The following is a 23,853-nucleotide window of genomic DNA, read 5'->3' on the forward strand; positions in this document are numbered from 1 at the left end:
AATTGGTATTTCTTAAGTTTATGATTGTAGTCCCTCTTTTTGGAATTCTCTTTATGTGCTTTCCCATTTTTCTGCTAGGGTCTTTGTTGTTTTTGATCATTAGTTTGCATGGCCTATTAATAAAATATTAGCCACTTGATGAAACTATTTTTCACCATGGTCTTTTTAATTTTGGCTGTGATATTTATTTTAATTTGCAAAAGTTTTACATTTTTATGGTCTCTAATATGTCAGTTTCACCCTTTCAGACTTTATTTAAGATTAGTTTTTCTTCCAGAGCTCTGGAAGTATTTGATTTCACTTTCTTTTAGTTTTTCTAGATTGGTACTTTCTGAAGTGTGAACTTTGGGTCACCTGAAGCCGAACAGTATTTATTAAATTGCAGATTCCTGGGCACCACCAGGCATGCTGAATCAGAATCTTTGTGATAGAGCCCAGTAATCTGCATGTTAAACCAGCATCCCAGGTGATCTTAATGCCTGTTGAAGTTTGAGAATTCCTGTTGTGTCATTATATTTTTAAAGGCATCTCTTAGACACAACCCTCCCTACCTCCCCCTTCATCACACACTGAAGACACAAGGTGTGAAACCTTGGAAGTCTTTCCTACCTTTCTCTTATCTTTCACTTCCAGGGTGTCAGCAAGTCCTGTTGATTCATTCTTCCAAACTTCTATAATAAGCACCATTTAATTTTTCATTTTGTACTCCTACCATCTCAGTCCAGAGTCTTGCTACTTTATGTAAGTATTTCTTTAACTGTTTCTCATCCTTGTCTTCTTATTCATCCTCTGCTGCAGGCAATTTTCCTAGAGCACTATTTTCATCTTCATTTTATTGCTCAAAAACCTTGAAATGTGTCTGTATTATCTACCAAATCATGGACATTGACTTTTGAGACCAGTAATCTTAAACTGTGCATTAGTTTTCTATTACTGTTGTAACAAATCATCACAAACTTAGTGGCTTAAGACAACACACATTTGTAATCTTACTCTAAATGTGTCGGCAGGACTATGTTCCTTCTGGGGGGCTTTAGGAGAGAATCACTTTCCTTGCCTCTTCCAGCTTCTAGAGGCTGCCACTTTTCTAGGCTCATCGCCTTCTTTTGTCTTCAGAGCCAGCAATCGCAACACTCCAGCTTCTATTTCCATCGTCACATCTGCTGTCATCACATCTCCTCTCTCTGACTCGGTCACCTCTGCCTCCCCCTTGAGATTACATCGGGCCTACCTGGATAATCCAGGATAATCTTCCCATCTCAAGATACTTGATTTAATCACACCTATAAGGCAGTGCGTTCACAGGTTCCAAGGATTACGATGTTGACACCTTTGGGAGGACCATGATTTTGTCCACCACAAACCCCTTTACTGGCCAGCCTTATTTCTCACTGCTTCTCCCAAGAAAAAGTTAGTGGCAGCCAAGCCAGTCTTCCCGGTCACCCCAGTATATGAAAATCACTGCCTCTCTGTCTTTGCCATGCTGAATGTCCTTCCCTCTGTGTTCTCATCTATTCAAACAAAACTAAAATGTTTCAGTTTCTTCTTCTTTCATGTGAGTTGCTTTTATTCCTTCATCTCTTTGTTCTTGGAACTCCTTTTCCATTTAGGAGATTTCTACTTAAATTTAAAACATCTGAGATAATTTAAGCTTAGTTATCCCTAAGCTTTGTCTAACTAGAAGATATATTTAAAAAAACTAGGGACCATGTCCTTAACTAGACTTATCCTGGTGATCATTTTGTATTGTATAGAAATATCAAGTCACTGCCAGGAACTAACATAGTGTTGTAGGTCAATTACACTTCAAAAACAAACAAACAAACTCATAGAAAAAGAGATCAAATTTGCGGTTACCAGAGTCGGGAGGTAGAGGGAGGTGGAATTGAATAAAGGCAGTCAAAAGACACAAACTTACAGTTATAAGATAAATAAGTCCTAGGGATGTAATGTACAACATGATAAATATAATCAACAATGCCGTACATTATATATGAAAGTTAAGAGAGTAAATCCTAAGAGTTCTCATCACAAGGAAAAAGATTTTTTTCTTTTTCTTTAATTTTGTATCTATAGATGAGACAATGGATATTCACTAAACTTACTGTGCTAGTTTCATGATCTATGTAAGTAAAATCATTATGCTGTACATAACGATTCATGTACATGATCGTTTCATGATCTATGTAAGCAAAATCGTTACGCTGTACACCTTAAACTTATGCAGTGCTGTATGTCACTTATATCTCAATAAAACTAGAAGGAAATAAATAAGTAAAAGTAGGGACCATGTCTTATTTTTTGTACCTTCCTCACTGTCTGTTAGTGTTGGGCACTTGTTAGGCATTAAATAAGTATTTGGCAAATGGGATATTTAGAGAATATTATGCATTTTTATGAATTGCTGGAGGAATGCTTTGGTCAACAAGAACAGTTTCTACTGTAGGAGTTTAGTTCACTGTGAGTCTAACCCCAGGTTACACTTGCCCCTGTTTCGTAGCTCTGCCAGTACCAGGTGGGCAAACCCCAGCACCACACTGAAACCAGAACAGATCCCCACCCTGTTCTTCTCTGGTCACTCTCAGCAGAATATCTTCAAAAAAAAAAAAAATAAAGTTATAGGGTGCTCTCCTCACGGCTCAGGCCCAGGCTGTGACAGGGCAAGAGCTTTCTCTGTGACCCCCTGCCCTGCACCACAGGCTGCGCGCCGCTACAGCCAGGTAACTTGCACCGTCAATGGGGGTCCTGGAAAGAAGCTTCCCTCCCAAGGCCCCATTCCCCGGTGTGGAGAGGAAAGCTTTCCCTGCATGGCAGACTGCTGAGCCCGGTTTGCGTTGCCTTGCCAGCTGTCAGTTCCAGCCCAGCCTTTTATTCACAAAAGTTTCAAGGAAATATGGTGCTGGTTCATTCCTAAATGAATGAGTTCTTGTGACTGCCTACTTTTGGCTTGAGTAGAATATTGCATTCTCATATTTAATTTAACGAAGTCCACATTTCAGAAGAACCATAAAACTGCCGTTATGGGGCTAAACCAGGGGTACGGCACCTCGTGAAGTGTCTCTAAAGGGAACCCTGAGGAGGTAGGGCGACAACATGGACTAAAAGATTGAATGCTACCCCAAGTGTCCCCCACGTCTTTCCTTAACCTTTTTTCCCTTTTTCATCTTTTTATTCACGTGCTTGGGAAAAGTATTTCTGTTCCTTTCGGTGGAAAATGGTTGCTATCACCAATGTATATGCAGCAGGTCTTTACGGAGTAAGTTCTGTGTCAGCTCCTCTAACAGTATGAGAAGGGAAGGGAGTGGTCACGCCAGGCAGAGGGGATTGTGTTTGTGGTATCGTGGAATCTGGTCACTATCTGCGGGGATCAGAAAGGCCGTTTGGCTGGATGCAGTTAATCATCGGATGGAGTGGCAGAGGGGTATTTATCTTGTAAGCAGCTGAGCCCTCCTGCAGACATATTGTCTTGGGTTTGTCTCTCCTCATCTAGAGCCCTTCATTACTCACCTACGAACGCTGTCACCGAGCCCAGCAGCTATGATGATCGGCTCCCTCAGTACTCCTGACATAAATAAAAAGGAAACATCTTTTCAGTACTATATCTTCAAGATTTTTTATAAGAAGGAGAGAGAGACAGATAATGGAGTTGATTTTCTATTCTGAAATGTAAGAAATGTTGTGGTTCAGTAGTGTTCAAGAAGTTTCTTTTTGTTTAAAGTGAAACTTAATAAGCTTTTTACCTCCAAGTAATTAGCATTTTCTGGCTTTGTTCTTGTTTGAGAAATACCTCAAATAGTGTGGAGATGAGATATGTATTTATTCCCTTACCGATAATCATAAATTACTCCTCTCTCTCTCTCTCTCTCCCCTCCCCCAATACTGAATCAGTCTCATCAATAAATTAATATATTATAGTATTTCCCATTGAAGGAAATAGAACTCACCTTTGACCCCATGCTTCCCTCCCATGTTCACCCCCTTGCTCTCCTCTCAGTATAATTCCTGGGAAGAGGAGCCTCTGCCTTCCCGCTTCCCGCTCTTCTTTACCCAGTGTCTTTGACTTTGCAGTATCGCTCTGCACAGTCTGATCATGCCCCTTCTGGAAACGCTTCCCTGACTCAACTTACCATTTCACCGCCTCCTCACTGTTTGCCCTGCCTCTCTTCCCTGCCCCTCAGAGTTGGATGTCTCAGACCGTGGACTTTGTATTAGTTTTCTCCTGCAGCGTAATAGATTGCCACAAATGTAGCAGCTTTAACAACACAAATGTGTTACCTCAGTGTTCCCGTGGGTCAGGAGTCAGGGCACAGGTTAGCTGGGTTCTCTGCTCAGGGTCTCATCGGGCTGAAGTCAGGTGTTGCCAAGACTGTGATCTCATCTGAGGCTTGGGGTCCTCTTCACGTTGTCATGTCCTCATCTGGGTAGAATTCAGTTCCTTGCAGTCATAGGACTGAGGTCCATTGTTTTCTTGGTGACGGTTAGCCAGGGGTGGTTCTCCCCTCCTCGAGGCCACCCTCAGTTCCTAGCCATGTGGCTTTGTCATAACGCACAGCTCACTTCTTCAAAGCCAGCAGTCTGCCGGGACTGGGTTTCATAAAGTGGGACCTGATCAAGGGATTGCCTGTCTCCTTGTGTGATGTAACCCAACCAAAGGAGTGACTATCTCACCACATTCACAGGTCCTATCCAGACCCAAGGGAAGGAATTTTATAGGCATGTGCACCACGAGGCAGCATCTTGAGAGCTTCTCAGGATTCTGCCCCTCACAGACCTTTTCCTCCATCTGTACCGAACTCCCAATGTCATGGCATCTAGTTCCATGGCTCTCAATACCACTTAGATATTCTCACTCCCAGTTTACAGACTCATATACAACTGCCTGCAAATTATCTCCACTTGGATGCCTGTTGGGCATCTCTGACTTGAAATCACCAAAACAGAATAATTGATTCCTTTGTGTCAGGATTATCTTTGGTTGGATATAATAGAAACTCGACTAGGTCCCTTAAACAAGTGAGAGATTAGTAATTCTCACATTGCAAGAAAACTATAAGCAGGCAGTCCAAGTTGATTTATCAATTCTGTAATATCTATGTTCCAAGCTCCTTTTATCTTTCCGCTTCACCATCTTTACTTTAGCATGTGACTTTCACCCTCTGGTTACAAGATGGCTGCTGTCCCTCCAGGCATTGTTTCCACATTTCTGGCAGAAAGAAGAGCCAGTTTCTCTTTTTGAGGAAAACAGAAGCCCTACCCAGTGGACTTAAACTACATTTCATTAACAACTCTGTCACATTATAAAGGAACCTGGGAAATCAAGATTTTTTGCTTAGCATATTGGCCCTCTGAATGACACTGGTGTTTTTTTGCTTGTTTTGTTTTGTTTTATTTTACAAGAAGAAGGAGGGAGTGAATATTGGATAGGCAGCTTGCAGTATCAGCCATATCCCCACTGTGGTATTCGATTTTGCTGCAAGTGACGCTAGAACTAAAATAATGGTCCTTAACAGTGAGATACACCTTTATTTCTCTCTCACATAAATATCTAAGTCCGGTGTGGCAGTTTCATGGTCCTCAGGGACCCAGGCTTTCCTCTTGTGGTTTCCCTCTTCTCCACACAAGGCTTCCATCTCATGGTGGAAGGTGACTGCTCCAGGTCTAGCCGTTACATGGGCAAGTCAGCCAGCAGGAAGGAGGAAAGGAAAGAAGGAACAGTCCTTCCCTTTAAGAACACTTCCTGAAAGTTGCATAGACATGTCTGTTTACTTGCCTTTTGTCCAGAATTCAGTCATACGGCCACACCTAGCTTCCAGGGAGATTGGGAGATGTGTTCTTTATTCTGGGCGGTCATGTACTTAGCTCAAAATCAGGAGTTCTGTTCTACAGAAGACAGGGACGGTGGATGTGGGGAGATAAATAGTGTCCTCTGCCACCTAGTCTAAACCTGGCATTCTACCACCTTTCAGTAAACAGGGTGCTGCCAGCTGAGGTCAAAGACCTAAAACAGTCAAAGCCTTGGAGTCATTCCGATCACCTCCACTTTCCACATACTCTGCAGCCTCTGCTTCTCCCCACCTCCACTGCCACGGCCGTAGTCCACGCCACCATCCTCTTTTGCCTGGACTCCTGCAGGAGCTGCTGACCGGTCTCCTCCACCCGCTTACAGCCCATCTTGTTCATAGAATCTAGCACGAGCTCTTTAAAGTAAAAATTTTATCAGATCATTCCCTTGCTTAAGACATTCACTTTGCTTCCCATGTAAAATGATAGGCAGATTCCCTCTGCGGCCTGCAAGGCCCTACTGTGTGTCTGATGCTGCACCTTTCTGAACCGTCTCCTCCTTGCTGAGTTTGGAACGCCAGGCTCGGCCCTCCCTTTCCATTGCTGCCTCTGCTGCAGTGTCCCGTCTCCAGCTCCTAACCTGGCTCCCTCCCAGCATGATTCAGGTGACTCCTGAGACATTCTCACCTCACACAGGCACTTCCCCAGCTGCCCCCCAGCGCACACCCCCGTCTGTTACTCTCTGCCCTCACCCTGTTTCATTAACATGTTTATTGTTTTTTTGTCCATTTCCCGGTATGCACTCCCCATGAAGGCAGGAGTGTTCCTAACACATAGGAGGAGCTCGGTGTCTTCTGTTCCATGACCTTCTTCAGGGGCTCTTTGTTTACCCTAGAACGTATTTTTTCTGATAGACAAAAGAATAATGTACTTTAACAAATTCTAAATTTAATCCATCTTCTCCATACTGTCTGCTACATGGAATCAACCTTCTTCCTGGAGGTTTTTGTTTTAACCTAGACTGATAGTTCTCTAGGCCTGCTGTGCTCAGCTGCCCTCGGGTTTCCCTTCCCCACGCTGATGGGGTAGAGCTATGAGCCCTGATCCTATTTTTCCTCTTCCTTGGTTTAATCTCTCAGTTTTCCGGAACTACATGCTCAAATTTGGGTAAAAGAAGGCATGGGAGGTAAACTTTCTCTCACACTTAATTGATGATATTCTGGTTATAAAAATCCATGTCAAATTGGATCTTTGGAGCATTGATCTTCTAGCAACCACTGTTGCTGGTGACAAGTCAGTTGCCAATGCAGTTCTGCTTCCTTTGTTTGCCAACTAATGTTTTTCCCTCTGTCTTCTCTCTGTCCTTAATATTCTGAAATCTTAACAGATAAATGTCAGTAAATGGTGGATCCTTTTTTATACATTATGCTGGTACTCAGTAGGTCCTTAATCTGAAGACATATATTAGGTCCTATAAAAATTGCTTTTCTTTGAAAATGTCTTCTATTCTTTATGAAAGGCTTATTACTTTCATATTAAATCTCCTAGATTAATCCTATATGTGTTTTATCTTTTCACCTACCCTTTCTCTCATTTTGTTTATTCTACGCTTTGAGAGACTTCCATCATTTTATATTCTACCTCTTTTAACTTATTTCTCTGTCATTTTTTAAAATTTCTGTAATCTCTTTCTTCTTCTCTGATGGTTTCTTTTTCATAGCAACCTGTTCTTGGTTTTTTTTAAAACCTGTTCTTGTTTTATAGAAGCGATATCTTCTCAAATCTCCCTGCAGATATTAAAGAGCTCTTCTGTTATTTGATTTCTCTGTTTCCTTTGGGATTAGTTGTTCCATTTGTTTTTCTTGTCCTTTCTCTTTCACAGTGCTGGCTTTCCTATGAAAGTGATCTTTGATTGCCCATCCAGTTATTCTGGGTATTTGTCACTGGTTCCTCTGCTTTGGGTACATAAGTCTGGTCCCTCTGTAGGGTGTGTCAACTTAAGGGCTTCATTATAGGGAATGAGGGTAGAGAGGCAGATATTAGGCTGGGGACCCCATGAAAACCAGAATGACTAGAATGGCAAATACCCTTCTTCAACCCAGACACTTCATTCAGTTTCTTTAGGAACACTGACCCTTTTTACTGGGTGAGGGTGTGCGTGCTTAGGGATGACACCGGGCTGCTAGTCATCGCTGTGGTCTTTGGCACAGGCTAGGGCACAGACTGGTCCCTCTTCCCACTCCCTCCTCCTCTTATGCCCGTCCTGAGCACAGAGCCTCTCAGGCTGCTGAGAAGATTGATGTCCAGACCCTTTGTAGTCCCTGCCTGAGGAGGTCTGGGCTGGGGCTTCCTCTGCTCCAGTGTTTTCTTTAGATCGTGCTCCTGCTTTCCATCTTTTAGAAAGCTGTTAATCTCTTGCTTGGTGATTGCCCCTTCCTCCCTGCCCTGTTCTCTGTGTTATTCTGAGACCTATTCCCTTTGGCCTTTTTCTTTTTTTAATATCTACTAAGACTGAATTCAGGTATATGAAACAAGAAGTCCAAATACCAGTAACCTTAAAAAAAGAGGGAGGGGGGCTATTTTTTTCCTCTTAAAAAGCAAGTCTGGAGGCGGGCAGTCTGGGGTGTTGTGGCAGCTCCAGGCGGTGTGCAGGCACCGACTCCTTTTTTCTGCTTGGTCATCTGGGCACCTGTCTTCCATCCTAAGAGTTGCCTCATGGTGGCAAATGGTCACAGCAACTCCAGCCATCATAGTCGCATTCTAGGCAGGAAGGGGTGAAAGGGGAGTAGTATGGAAGGTACCAGCTAGCTGAGTCTGTTCCACTTTAAAAGAGATTTTATGGAACGCTTTTCTCAGTGACTTCTGATTACCTTTGGCCTCCACTCTCTGCAAGGGGGTGTGGGAAATTTAGCTTTTTAAGCTGAATTTAGCTGAATGCAGTATTGTTTCCAATAATTTAGGAGTTTGGTGAGGAAGAAAAGGAGGATAGATTTGGGCTTGCAGCTAATACTTTCACAGTGTTCTGTTAGTGGTGCTTCAGGTGTGGAGGAAGAAGGCAAGCACGGGCTCAGCCTAATGTCTTGAGCTACAAGTGCTCATCTCTGAAGTGCACAAAGACCCCTTTTTCATGGTGCGCAACAAATTTCAGCTTACAATGGTTAATGAAGATATGCTTATGTATGAGAACTTCTTTTATTACAGTTTTAGATGCTGGGGTTTAGCTGTGTGCATTTTCTTAGAGGTCATTATGCCATTTCTTTGCACGTGTAGTAAAAGAGCAGTCTCAGTTAAGTTTTCCAACGTTTTACTCAGAGCATTAAAAGTCTTTCCATTTTAGAGGCAGTGTGTTAGCTTCGTCTGTGTTGCCACTGTAACAAGTTAGCATAAACTTAGTGGCTTAAAACAACAGAAATTTATTATCTTATACCTCTCAAGGTCAGAAATCCAAATTGAGTTTCACTGGGCTAAAGTTAAGGTATCAATGGGCTGTAGGAGACAATTCATTCCTTTCCCTTTTCCGGCTTCCATAGGTCAGCGGGGCTCATGACCCTTCCTCCATCACCTAAGCCAGTCATGTAGCATCTTCCAGTCTCTCCCTGACCCTGGTCCTCGTGCCTCCCTCCCGATAAATGAGGATCCTTACGGTTACATTGAGCCCACCTGGATAATGTAGGGTACTCTCTCCGTTGTAAGACACTTAATTTAATCAGATATATAAAGTACTTGGCCCTGTAAGGTAATATTCACAGATTTAGGATGCGGATGTGGTAGGATGCACCTGTGACAGGCAGCTCTAACTCAACGTCCGATAGAATTTTCCTTTATCTATATAGTCCCTTAAGACTGCTGCCCAGAAAGGCTTAACTGAGAACATGAACAAAATTTAGACCTAATGCTTAGGAATTTTGGAAGGATCAGTCTTTTCTTTTTAGAACTTTTTTTAATAGAACTTTTTTTAATAGAACTTTTAAGAAACTCTCCATATGATGTGGTCTAGTTCATATGGCATTTCCAGGGATGATGGATATAAACAATTGCATTCTGTTTTCCTTTTTTATGTGAAAAATATGTGGAAAGACTTTTCATCAGAAAAGTACTTCTTCCAACTAAAATTTTGTTGTATTAATTGATTTTGGAAATTATAAACTTCTATACTTCCTTTGTAATTCATTTACTGAACTCTTAATTCTTCAGGAAAAATAATTCCCATCTGAAATGCCAGATGACGTATAACAATAACAACAACTACCAAAACACAGAACTCTTGTCCTGAAACCTGAACATTTAGGACAGCTAAAGAAAGAATTTTTGATGAAATTTCAGTGTATATATATTTTCCTCTATCTTTTTATTGGAGATAGCAGTGGTTCACTTCCTTTTATTGGCTTTTCCCTCAAATAATGTCGTTATAATTAAAAGAGATTTTCTATGTTTTTTTCTGTCTTTATAGCTTAAGAAATGTATTAAAACTCCAGAAATCCCTTCCAAACATGTTCGGAACTGGGTTCCAAAAGTCTTGGAACAACGACGACAAGGTTTGGAAACATATTTACAGGTAAGATGTGTTTAGATCCTCAATTAATGTATTGGAGCTTAAAGAATCATATATCTCAATATTTTTTTCTCAGAACTTATGGGTGAGATACGGAATATATCAAGCAACCAAACATTCTGAGTGACAAGAAAGTTTAAAATTATTAATATGTTGTTGGTTGGTTCTTTTAGCTTTAGTTAAGTTCTATTTAAAATTGGTTATATGGATTCAGGAAGTGAAAAATTAGTATAAAAGTAAAAACCGATGCAGAGGGGTCTGTTTGTTTTTTTGTTCAGCCCGACAAATTACTTTCTGTTTTTTGTTTTCCCCTCCAAGATTTGCTGCTTCTTCGTAGCATTCCCAGCCTTTAGGTGTTGAATGTTGGGGAGATAATGAGAGAAACTGCATTTTCAGTGGGCCTGGCTGGTACACCTATGGAATCAAATTGAGAACGAGTATATAAAAATTACTTCTGTTGAAGTGCCAACTTCTTTGAAAATTAAAATGTATGTTTTTAAAAGAATGCAGAGGATGCTCTTTTCTGTAGCTAAGAGGAGCAAACAGAACTACCTAAGTAAGATAAGACAAAGCAGTCTCTCTGCCAAGTGACAGAAAAAGCAAAAGGAAAGCGTGAGGTGGTGTCAGCTTCTCTGCGTTTTAAAACAAAAAGGGCTAGTGGCCTCAGGTGAATATTCAGTGTAGTCATCAGTAATCCAAAGAGCACTGCGTGAGGCAAGTGCTGAGAGAAGGGTTGGGGGGCTGTGGGAGCCTTGTGTTCACCAGGACACCTGAGTCCACTTGAGGGGCTGACGCATGAGACTGACTGAGGTGAGCATGGCCAGGAGGGAAGGGGTGGGGAATCTTGGCTCTCAAAAAATGAAGAGCTGGACATCACCTCGGAGTTCTGAGTTTACCGCGATGATCTATCCAAGACATGTTGCATCAAAGAAGTTGGCAGCCATGACTGTGTTCATCCATTGCTATCTTCATCACCCCCTTCAGCGTTAACCCTTGGTGGATTTTATTTGGGCGGACAACTGTGGACTGTGTGAAGCCATATGCTATGTCCTCTACAGAGCTTTTCTGGTTGGTTGTGCCTGAATGACTAGTAACTAGAAGCTGAGGAGAGGCTATCGCCACAGGCTTGTACTTAGCAATCAGTTCACAGGACTGTCTCCCAGTAGAAAGATGCCAAGAGTCCATCCCTGGTCTCCTGCAGTTTTCTTGGTCTTTACAGTGTTCAAATAGGAAAGCTGACATGTGGAGGCCCTCTGAACCACAGAGGAGGGCTCTCTTCACTGACTGCCTTTGTTCTTCTGCTTTGGGGTGTGGTGGGTGGATCCTTCACTGCCTCTCCCTGGCAGTGAGAGATTAAAGGAAGTGGAGACCACAAATGACAGGAAACTGTGTGGCCATGTGCCTTGAGACTCTGTATATGGAGCTATGAGACTTCCAGAGCCTCGGGCTACACTGCAGAGCAAAACCAAACCAAAAGACGAGACATTAGATGTTGTATGCAAAGGGTAAAAATGCATGTTCTCTATAATTAAATGGGATAGGTAAACAATGCATTCTAATTTGTAAGTCAGATTTTCCACAGATATTATATATCTTCAAGCTTTAGTTCTGAAGAAAGCTTTGCTCTTTTTCCTGCCATTGTATTTGACACATGACTCCCATTACTACTCAGTGTAAACATTTTAAGTTGTTTGTACTTTGGATATAAATATATGGGTAAAATCATCTGGCATAGAGAGGAGTTTACAGTGACACTCAAATTGAGCTTAGAATTTTCTATTCTCAGAAACAGAGCTTGAAAGATGTGGTTGAAGGACTGAGAGGGCTTGTTTGGTCTTGTGCATTTAATATTCAGTTTGTTGTCAGTTAAGTCCTGAAGGAGTTCAAGGGCACTTTTTCTCTTCTCCCTCCTCCCCCTCTTCCCCCTGATTCTATTTGCATGCCCTGGGAGCCGAATGGAAGTTACAGAGATGAGTGTGGATGCTTGATCGACCCCCAGTGAAATGAAAACCCTGGCTTAGGTGTCATTTCTTGATAGCGTTTGGTGTTTAAGTCTCTTTGGAAGTAAGACAGTTATCACTGTTCCTTCTACTCACCTTTGTAACTCCAGTTAGAATCCCACTCACCCTCAGCACCAGTCTGAACCCCTGAGTTTAAGTGCCACTAGCACTTCTCAGCAGGCACTATCGTGCAGCGAATCCGTCTCAGCTTGAGGTACGTAGGCTGGCCCTGTTCAGGCCCGTAAACCTAAGAAAGTATTAATACCCTCAAGCCATAACATCTTAAGCTCACAGGGAACTTAGACCTTATCTAGTCCCGCTTGTCTCCTGCCCTTCAATTAAGTTCATGATCATCCCTCTGGTCTCAGTTTACCACCCATAAAACAGGCAGATTAGCTCTTGGAAAGGCCAGAGAAAACTCTTCCTTTTGTTCAAGAAGCAACTAGTACACTCTAGACCATGGATGAATTCAACACACATTTCCTAAGTTAGCCCACACCGCTCTTTTATTTTAGAGATGGAGAAACTGAAGTCCGGTGGAATTAAGAAACTTGCCTCACTTCCTAAGTATATTAGTTAAAGAGATGGGACTGGAATTTTAGTTTCTTAACTCCTAGTATAGGCTCTTTTTGTTATGCATTGTAGATTTTCTAAATCAGGAGAAAACTTTCAGCCTTGAGGTAGAGTTTTTCTTAAGGATATAATAATAAAAGTAAAGGAAAATATAATCATAAACCATCACAATTTAATCGGCTATCCCCAACTTCCTTGATCAATAGATTTTTTTAAAAATCTTTGATTTGAATATTTAGAATCCTTTGAAAATTGTGAGTATGCATCTGTTTTCTGTGTTAAGTCATCTGCATAGAAACAAAAATCTTAAGAATAAATTAATTTGGTTTTCCCAAACTGATGTGACCATCAGACATGGTTTATATAATAGTTTTATCTCCTGGTTTGAAGTGACTTTCCACCTTCCCGAGACCCCACTGAAACAAAAGTATAAAAACTTAAAAATGAGGGACTTCCCTGGTGGTGCAGTGGTTAAGGATCCACCTGCCAATGCAGGGGACACGGGTTCGAGCCCTGGTCCGGGAAGATCCCACATGCCACGGAGCAACTAAGCCCGTGCGTCACAACTACTGAACCCACGTGCCGCAACTACTGAAGCCCGCGTGCCTAGAGCCCGTGCTCCGCAACAAGAGAAGCCACCACAATGAGAAGCCGGCACACCGCAACGAAGAGTAGCCCCCACTCTCTGCAACTAGAGAAAGCCCGCACGCAGCAACAAAGACCCAACGCAGCCAAAAATAAATAAATAAAATAAATAAATTTATTTAAAAAAAAGAAGTCATTAAAAAAAAAAAAACACTTAAAAAGGAATAAACCCCAACAGTTAGGTGGTGGATGGGCAAGGAAAAGAGGGCATCATCAAAGGAAGAAAACAGTTTAACAGTTTCCTGGAAGATGGAATGTTCTGGGAGCATGTGAATAGATGCAACAAAGCAAAAAGCAGGGCCCAAGCTCAGCCATGAGAGCTGCGGTGGGTGCAGGAGATGGCCTGCCCACAGCTGTGCTGGAGAGGGAGCTTCTGGACCTAGAGCTGCCAGGTGAGGCCGAGGCTGAGGTGAGCAGTGAAACTGAACACATGTGGGTCATTCAAGGTGTACACATGGGACAGGTGCTCAGGCCACTTATTCTGATATTTATGACCACACCAAAAAATTCGTAAGACTATTTTTTTGAAACTGAAACAATATAACAAAATAGTAAACAGAATGGCTGAGAAAGCTAAAGCTTCTAATGTGGATATTAGGGCCCCCAAGTTGACAACCCCCTCCCCATCCCCTTACCTCAAGGAAAAGCCCACCATGTCTTTCCCACACTCAGAAGGAAGCCTGTGGCGAGCACTCCTACTGACCTACGAGCAGAGGAAACCCACCGAAGCTGCTTTCTGCAGTGAGATCTGATAACCAGGGATCACCAGGCATTGAAGAAAAAGACCAAGATGAACGAAAGCACTGACTCTTCAGGAAGGAGATAATTCAGAACACAACATATATCTTAAAAATTGATTTAATATATCTAGAGAGCTTCTCAAAGGTATTACATCCAAAAGATGACACTAGGATACTATGTAAAAGGAACAATCGGAGAGCACATGAGAATTCTTAGAATTAGTTGTTTTCTCCAATTGAAAACATTCAGGAGTTGCTCTCTCTAGTTGGGAAACTGTTCCATGGAGTACAGAGACAAAAGCTGCAACAGAAGACAAGAGACACAGAGGACCAATTCAAGTCTAATGTCCTCTTTCATTCTGGAGGCCCAGAGAGAAGGAGGAGGGGAAAATACAAAATTAGGGAAGAGAGTAATCAAAAGAAAAAACATTCGAAAATTTCCCCAAACTGGAGGATATGGGACTTTACACAGACAAGGTTCCATAAGGACAGAGCACAACGATTGAAGAAACCCTCTAATGCCAGACATAACCTGGCAACATTTCAGTACATCAGAGATGAAGCCCACAATCTTACAGACAGAAAAAACAAATGGTCAGCAAGGTTGAGGTTTAGCTGTGGCTTCATTTATTTATTTGAGGCTGGTTTAATGGTCAGGTCCCTTGCCATTCTTCAGTAGTAGCTTTAAATTGCAAGCTCGTATAATTTTTAGACAAAGATTTTTCACGGAAATTTTGTGTACATCACTTGTGCTGTTTGTTGAAATAATGTGAAATTTATCTTTCTGAGAAAGGGACCCACATCTTAGGTCACTTAGGAAAAACAGTTATGTTTTCATCCTTTTCATAAGGAGTGAAAAATAATTAAATGTACAGTGAGTTTTGGGAGCTGAACAGAAATAGCTCATAGCAACTCATGACTAAAGATAATCGAAGCTAATATTAATCCCTAAAAAAAAGTTCATTCAAAGAAAACATTGCCACAGCTGGGGTTAAGCTGTTTTGTTAGACAGTAGACGCAGAGTGCTGTCTTCAGAAGACCCTATTGACCTGACTAGCCTGCCCCTCATTCGTTATTTAAATTATACTATGCAGTATAATGTTCCGTTTGGTCAGAAGTCTGCACTGGATTAAACAGTATTGTATTTTTAACTTCTCCAGTAGTGCATGAAACATCTGTTAAAACTGACCTTGTGTGCTTGCAATATGTGTATCCTTGAATTCTTGAGTACAATGAACTGTATAAAATCAAATGAAGTTTTTAAAGCAAATCTCTTACATCTTAACTTGGCTGCTTACTCTATAAGGAGAAAGGTATATTAAAAATTCCCACATGTTTTTATGATAACTGATATAGTTGGGCTTAGTTCAAGCATCCATCTGTTTTTTTTTTAAATAGATCTTTATTGGAGTATAATTGCTTTGCAATACTGTGTTAGTTTCTACTGTACAACAAAGTGAATCAGCCATATGCATACATACATCCCCACATTCCCTCCCTCTTGCATCTCCCTCCCACCCACCCTATCCCACCCCACTAGGTCGTTGCAAAGCACTGAGCTGATCTCCCTGTGCTATGCGGCTGCTGCCCACTAGCTATCTGTTTTATATTTGGTAGTGTATATATGTCCATGCCACTCTCTCACTTCATCCCAGCTTACCCTTCCCCCTCCCCGTGTCCTCAAGTCCATTCTCTATATCTAAGTCTTTATTCCTGCCCTGCCACTAGGTTCATCAGTACCACTTTTTTTTTTTAAAGATTCCATATATATGCATTAGCATATGATATTTGTTTTTCTCTTTCTGACTTACTTCATCCTGTATGACAGACTCTAGGTCCATCCACCTCACGACAAATAACTCAATTTTGTTTATTTTTATGGCTGAGTAATATTCCATTGTATGTATGTGCCACATCTTCTTTATCCATTCATCTGTCAATGAACACTTAGGTTGCTTCCATGTCCTGGCTATTGTAAATAGTGCTGCAATGAACATTGTGGTGCATGTCTCTTTTTGAATTATGGTTTTCTCCTGGTATATGCCCAGTAGTGGGATTGCTGGGTCATATGGTAGTTCTATTTTTAGTTTTTAAGGAGCCTCCATACTGTTCTCCATAGTGGCTGTATCAATTTACATTCCCACCAGCAGTGCAAGAGGGTTCCCTTTTCACCACACCCTTTCAGCATTTATTGTTTCTAGATTTTTGGATGATGGCCATTCTGACCAGTGTGAGGTAATACCTCATTGTAGTTTTGACTTGCATTTCTCTAATAATCAGTGATGTTGAGCATCTTTTCACGTGCCTCTTGGCCATCTGTATGTCTTCTTTGGTGAAATGTCCATTTAGGTCTTCCACCCATTTTTTTTTTTCATACACACACACTGTATTTTAGTTTTACAAGAAATAAATAGACTGACACCAAGCATTGTACATGGATGACCACAACAAAAGCAACAATGATTGCAATTACCAAACATGAAACACACTCATACTATGTCATAATATTGACATTCAGTCCAGTAATCCTCCACTGTAACAGCTCCTTTACTTTGCAGTGAAAATTGATTTGTATATTCTTTGCCTCTGAGTCCTTGTGGGATTTTTTTTTTTTAAAATTCAGACAGAAAGTCACAAAAATTACACTCATCCTCATCAGTTCACTCAGTCCCATGTAATTAATTTCTTTTTTCATCTTGATCTTTTGTTAGCACTTTTATGAGTTCATCAGTTTTTCATTAGAGTTCTGAAAATGCTTGTTCATTCAGTTCAGCAGTATAGTCAGTTACCAGAAACCTGTACTTGTCAGAGTCTTTTCCATGAATTTCTTGAAGATGAAACCCTTTTGTAGGAATATATTTGCAAAAGCATCAGAATACACCCAGAACTGTCTGTAAATGACAAAAGACTTAAAAATGACCACAGTTAAAGATTTGATGAAAGTTCATAATAATGCAGTTGACAAGAAAATTAGTTATTTCTGAGATATACATTTTAAAGTAATAACTAGGATTATGACTTATAACATTATACCAGAACATATAAGATTTTTAGAAATTTCATGTAATGTCTGAAACATTTATATTAACGTATTTCCATACAAATAACCCAATGAAAGTGTAGTATTGTTTTGTTTGTTTGTTTTTTTATACTGCAGGTTCTTATTAGGCATCAATTTTATACACATCAGTGTATACATGTCAATCCCAATCGCCCAATTCAGCACACCACCATCCCCACCCCACCGCAGTTTTCCCCCCTTGGTGTCCATATGTCCGTTCTCTACATCTGTGTCTCAACTTCTGCCCTGCAAACTGGCTCATCTGTACCATTTTTCTAGGTTCCGCATACATGCATTAATATACGATATTTGTTTTTCTCTTTCTGACTTACTTCACTCTGTATGACAGTCTCTAGATCCATCCACGTCTCAACAAATGACTCAGTTTCATTCCTTTTTAGGGCTGAGTAATATTCCATTGTATATATTTACCACAACTTCTTTATCCATTCGTCTGTTGAAGGGCATTTAGGTTGCTTCCATGACCTGGCTATTGTAAATAGTGCTGCAATGAACATTCGGGTGCATGTGTCTTTTTGAATTACGGTTTTCTCTGGGTATATGCCCAGTAGTGGGATTGCTGGGTCATATGGTAATTCTGTTTTTAGTTTTTTAAGGAACCTCCATATTGTTCTCCATAGTGGCTGTATCAATTTACATTTCCACCAATAGTGCAAGAGGGTTCCCTTTTCTCCACACCCTTTCCAGCATTTGTTGTTTGTAGATTTTCTGATGATGCCCATTCTAACTGGTGTGAGGTGATACCTCATTGTAGTTTTGATTTGCATTTCTCTAATAATTAGTGATGTTGAGCATCTTTTCATGTGCTTCGTGGCCGTCTGTATGTCTTCTTTGGAGAAATGTCTATTTAGGTCTTCTGCCCATTTTTGGATTGGGGTGTTTGTTTCTTTAATATTGAGCTGAATGAGCTGTTTATATATTTTGGAGATTAATCCTTTGTCCGTTGATTCGTTTGCAAATATTTTCCCCCATTCTGAGGGTTGTCTTTTGGTCTTGTTTATGGTTTCCTTTACTGTGCAAAAGCTTTGAAGTTTCATTAGGTCCCATTTGTTTATTTTTGTTTTTATTTCCATTACTGTAAGAGGTGGATCAAAAAAGATCTTGCTGTGATTTATGTCAAAGAGTGTTCTTCCTATGTTTTCCTCTAAGAGTTTTATAGTGTCCAGTCTTACATTTAGGTCTCTAATCCATTTTGAGTTTATTTTTGTGTAGGGTGTTAGGGAGTGTTGTAATTTCATTCTTTTACATGTAGCTGTCCAGTTTTCCAGCACCACTTATTGAAGAGACTGTCTTTTCTCCATTGTATATCTTTGCCTCCTTTGTCATAGATTAGTTGACCATAGGTGCGTGGGTTTATCTCTGGGCTTTCTATCTTGTTCCATTGATCTATATTTCTGTTTTTGTGCCAGTACCATATTGTCTTGATTACTGTAGCTTTGTAGTATAGTCTGAAATCAGGGAGTCTGATTCCTCCAGCTCCAATTTTTTCCCTCAAGACTGCTTTGGCTATTCGGGGTCTTTTGTGTCTCCATACAAATTTTAAGATGATTTGTTCTAGCTCCGTAAAAAATGCCATTGGTAATTTGATAGGGATTGCATTGAATCTGTAGATTGCTTTGGGTAGTATAGTCATTTTCACAATGTTGATTCTTCCAATCCAAGAACATGGTATATCTCCCCATCTGTTGGTATCATCTTTCATTTCTTTCATCAGTGTCTTATAGTTTTCTGCATACAGGTCTTTTGTCTCCCTAGGTAGGTTTATTCCTAGGTATTTTATTCTTTTTGTTGCAATGGTAAATGGGAGTGTTTCCATAATTTCTCTTTCAGATTTTTCATCATTAGTGTATAGGAATGCAAGAGATTTCTGTGTATTAATTTCGTATCCTGCAACTTTACCAAATTCATTAATTAGCTCTAGCAGTTTTCTGGTGGCAGTTTTAGGATTCTCTATGTATAGTATCATGTCATCCGCAAACAGTGACAGTTTTACTTCTTCTTTTCCAATTTGTATTCCTTTTATTTCTTTTTCTTCTCTGATTGCCATGGCTAGGACTTCCAGAACTATGTTGAATAATAGTGGTGAGAGTGGACATCCTTGTCTCTTTCCTGATCTTAGAGGAAATGCTTTTAGTTTTTCACCATTGAGAATGATGTTTGCTGTGGGTTTGTCATATATGGCCTTTATTATGTTGAGGTAGGTTCCCTCTATGCTGACTTTCTGGAGAGTTTTTATCATAAATGGGTGTTGAATTTTGTCAAAAGCTTTTTCTGCATCTATTGAGATGATCATATGGTTTTTCTTCTTCAATTTGTTAATATGGTGTGTCACATTGACTGATTTGCGTATATTGAAGAATCCTTGCATCCCTGGGATAAATCCCACTTGATCGTGGTGTATGATCCTTTTAATATGTTGTTGGATTCTGTTTGCTAGTATTTTGTTGAGGATTTTTGCATCTATATTCATCAGTGATATTGGTCTGTAATTTTCTTTTTTTGTAGTGTCTTTGTCCGGTTTTGGTATCAGGGTGATGGTGGCCTCATAGAATGAGTTTGGGAGTGTTCCTTCCTCTGCAATTTTTTGGAAGAATTTGAGAAGGATAGGTGTTAGCTCTTCTCTAAATGTTTGATAGAATTCACCTGTGAAGCCATCTGGTCGTGGACTTTTGTTTGTTGGAAGATTTTTAATCACAGTTTCAAATTCATTACTTGTGATTGGTCTGTTCATATTCTCTATTTCTTCCCGGTTCAGTCTTGGAAGGTTATACCTTTCTAAGAATTTGTCCATTTCTTCCAGGTTGTCCATTTTATTGGCATAAACTTGCTTGTAGTAGTCTCTTAGGATGCTTTGTATTTCTACGGTGTCTATTGTAACTTCTCCTTTTTCATTTCTGATTTTATTGATTTGAGTCCTCTCGCTCTTTTTCTTGATGAGTCTGGCTAATGGCTTATCAATTTTGTTTATCTTCTCAAAGAACCAACCTTTAGTTTTATTGGTCTTTGCTATTGTTTTCTTTGTTTCTATTTCATTTATTTCTGCTCTGATCTTTATGATTTCTTTCCTTCTGCTAACTTTGGGTTTTGTTTGTTCTTTCTCTAGTTTCTTTAGGTGTAAGATTAGATTATTTACTTGAGGTTTTTCTTGTTTCTTTAGGTAGGCGTGTATAGCTATAAACTTCCCTCTTAGAACTGCTTTTGCTGCATCCCATAGGTTTTGGGTCATCGTGTTTTCATTGTCATTTGTCTCTAGGTATTTTTTGATTTCCTCTTTGATTTCTTCAGTGATCTCTTGGTTATTTAGTAACGTATTGTTTAGCCTCCATGTGTTTGTCTTTTTTACGTTTTTTTCCCTGTAATTCATTTCTAATCTCATAGCATTGTGGTCAGAAAAGATGCATGATATGATTTCAATTTTCTTAAATTTACTGAGGCTTGATTTGTGACCCAAGTTGTGATCTATCCTGGAGAATGTTCCGTGCGCACTTGAGAAGAACGTGTAATCTGTTGTTTTTGGATGGAATGTCCTATAAATATCAATTAAATCTGTCTGGTCTATTGTGTCATTTAAAGCTTCTGTTTCCTTATTTATTTTCATTTTGGATGATCTGTCCATTGGTGTAAGTGAGGTGTTAAAGTCCCCCACTATGATTGTGTTACTGTCAATTTCCTCTTTTATAGCTGTTAGCAGTTGCCTCATGTATTGAGGTGCTCCTATGTTGGGTGCATATATATTTATAATTGTTATGTCTTCTTCTTGGATTGATCCCTTGATCATTATGTAGTGTCCTTCCTTGTCTCTTGTATCATTCTTTATTTTAAAGTCTATTTTATCTGATATGAGTATAGCTACTCCAGCTTTCTTTTGATTTCCATTTGCATGGAATATCTTTTTCCATCCCCTCACTTTCAGTCTGTATGTGTCCCTAGGTCTAAAGTGGGTCTCTTGTAGACAGCATATATATGGGTCTTGTTTTTGTATCCATTCAGCCAGTCTGTGTCTTTTGGTTGGGGCATTTAATCCATTTACATTCAAGGTTCTTATCGATATATATGTCCTATTACCATTTTCTTAAATGTTTTGGGTTTGTTTTTGTGGGTCTTTTTCTTCTCTTGTGTTTCCTGCCTAGAGAAGTTTCTTTAGCATTTGTTGTAAAACTGGTTCGGTGGTGCTGAATTCTCTTAGCTTTTGTTTGTCTGAAAAGCCTTTGATTTCTCTGTTGAATCTGAATGAGATCCTTGCTGGGTAGAGTAATCTTGGCTGTAGGTTTTTCCCTTTTATCACTTTAAGTATATCCTGCCACTCCCTTCTGGCCTGCAGAGTTTCTGCTGAAAAAATCAGCTGATAACATTATGGGGATTCCTTTGTATGCTATTTTTTGTTTTTCCCTTGCTGCTTTTAATATTTTTCTTTGAATTTAATTTTTATTAGTTTGGTTAATATGTGTCTGGTGTGTTTTTCCTAGGGTTTACCCTGTATGGACTCTCTGTGCTTCCTGGACTTGGGTGACTATTTCCTTTCCCGTGTTAGAGAAGTTTTCAACTATAATCTATTTAAATATTTTTTCAGACCCTTTCTTTTTCTCTTCTTCTTCTGGGACCCCTATAATTCGAATGTTGGTGCATTTAGTGTTGTCCCAGAAGTCTCTGAGATTGTCTTCAATTCTTTTCATTCCTTTTTCTTTATTCTGCTCCTCGGCAGGTATTTCCACCGTTTTGTCTTCCAGCTCACTTATTCGTTCTTCTGCCTCAGTTATTCTGTTATTGATTCCTTTAGTGTATTTTTCATTTCATTTACTGTGTTGTCCATCACTGTTTGTTTGTTTTTTAGTTCTTCTAGATCTTTGTTAAACATTTCTTGTATTTTCTCAATCCATGCCTCCATTCTATTTCTGAGATTCTGGATCATCTTTACTCTCATTACTCTGAATTCTTTTTCAAGTAGATCACCTATTTCCTGTTCATTTATTTGGTCTTGTAGATTTTTACCTTGCTCCTTCATCTGTGACATATTTTTTTGCCGTATTTATTTATTTATTTTTTTTGTCATGAGTGGGATTGTGTTCCTGTCTTACGGGTTGTCTGGCCTGAGGCTTCCAACACTGGAGTTTGTAGGCTCTTGGGTAGAGCTGGGTCTTGGTGCCGAGATGAGGACCTCCAGGAGACCTCACTCTGATAGATATTCCCTGGGGTCTGAGGTTCTCTGTTAGTCCAGTGGTTCAGACTCAGAGCTCCCACTTGAGGAGCTTCGACCCAACCCCCAGCTCCTGACCAAGTTCCCGCAAGCCACTTGGGGCCTAAGCAGGGACAGGGTTTGGGTGGGCGTGCAGAGCCTATGCTTAGGACCCCCAGGGCTGGAAAAGGCCCTGGGGCATGTGGGGGTGGGGCTTAGGCTCAAAGGAACAGAAGGGGCCCAGGCATGCCTCCCGCCTCTGGTCTCAGAGGGTGGGAGACCCCACCTGGGAGCCCAGCAGGCTTCCTGGGCTCAAGTGGGCAGGTCAGACACCCTCCACTCCTCTCCTGCTCCTCAGTCCTGGAGGGCCCCTCCCACCTGCCTATCTGCTTTTACCCCAGCCTCCTTCCTATGCCTCCAGGACCAACATGGCCCGGATAGGGCCTCTGAGGGAATAGGACCCAGCCCGAGAGCCGGGCAGACTTCCCTGGCTGATCGGGCAGGGGATACGCTGGGTGTGCTTCCGCCTGATCCAAGCCCCCAAGAGTCCCTCCAGGCATGGGAACCCCTTCTGCCTCTCAGCCACCCCTCAGGGGCGCTGGTCCTGTCTGGCCTCCACTTCTCCTCCCCCCTCAGTCCCCCCACATCCTACCGTTTCACTTGGGGGTTCCTCCTGTCTCCTTGGGCATTGAGGTCCCCCACCAGTGTCCTGCAGGTGCCCTAGTTGTGGGGAGACGCGAACTCTGAGTCTTTGCACACTGCCATCTTGACTCCTTCCTCTCCATGCTTTTTTATTAGTCCCTTTTTTTCTAAATTTTTTCTTTCCTTGCCTGCTTTTGGAATGATGGCAGATTTTTTTCCCTTTTTCTCTTTCCATTTTCCCCCCTGTTAGTATGTATCTGTTCTTTTAGTGGTTACCTATTATCTTTAGTTTCCTCCTGAACATTACAAGGACCTTAGAATGTTTTAAGTCTGATCACCCTGGATGTAGGATTCTGGGTTGACAGTTCAATTTTTTTTCAGCACTTGGAAAATATTGTGACACTTCATTTTGGCTCCTGTGGTTTCTGATAAAAAATCCACTGTCATATTAATTGTTTTTCCTCTATATGTAAGATGTTATTTTAAACTGGCTGTTTTCATAGTCTTTGTGCCTAGCTCAACCTCTGGCATGTTGAAGGCAGGGTATTTTGTTTATTTTGTTTACTGAAACAGTATTATTGTTCAAATACTGTCCATGCATTTAAACAGCTCTGGGCACAGAATAGGTACTCCATAAATGTTAGTTAAAGGAAGGAAGAAATATA

The 23,853-nt window shown here is 40.7% G+C and overlaps 1 protein-coding gene across 2 annotated transcripts in view; it reads left to right on the forward strand.

The window, feature by feature from the left end:
* Positions 1-23,853, forward strand: part of SNX24 (sorting nexin 24) — a 163,192-nt gene that overhangs the window by 89,141 nt on the left and 50,198 nt on the right. For both annotated transcript variants that reach the window (XM_059916951.1, XM_059916950.1), the window contains one exon: positions 10,232-10,336. In XM_059916951.1, the coding sequence (XP_059772934.1) occupies positions 10,232-10,336 (105 nt within the window). The remainder of the gene's footprint in view (positions 1-10,231; positions 10,337-23,853) is intronic.

The sequence above is a fragment of the Balaenoptera ricei genome, chromosome 3, assembly GCF_028023285.1.
Source record: "Balaenoptera ricei isolate mBalRic1 chromosome 3, mBalRic1.hap2, whole genome shotgun sequence".
NCBI lineage: Eukaryota > Metazoa > Chordata > Mammalia > Artiodactyla > Balaenopteridae > Balaenoptera > Balaenoptera ricei.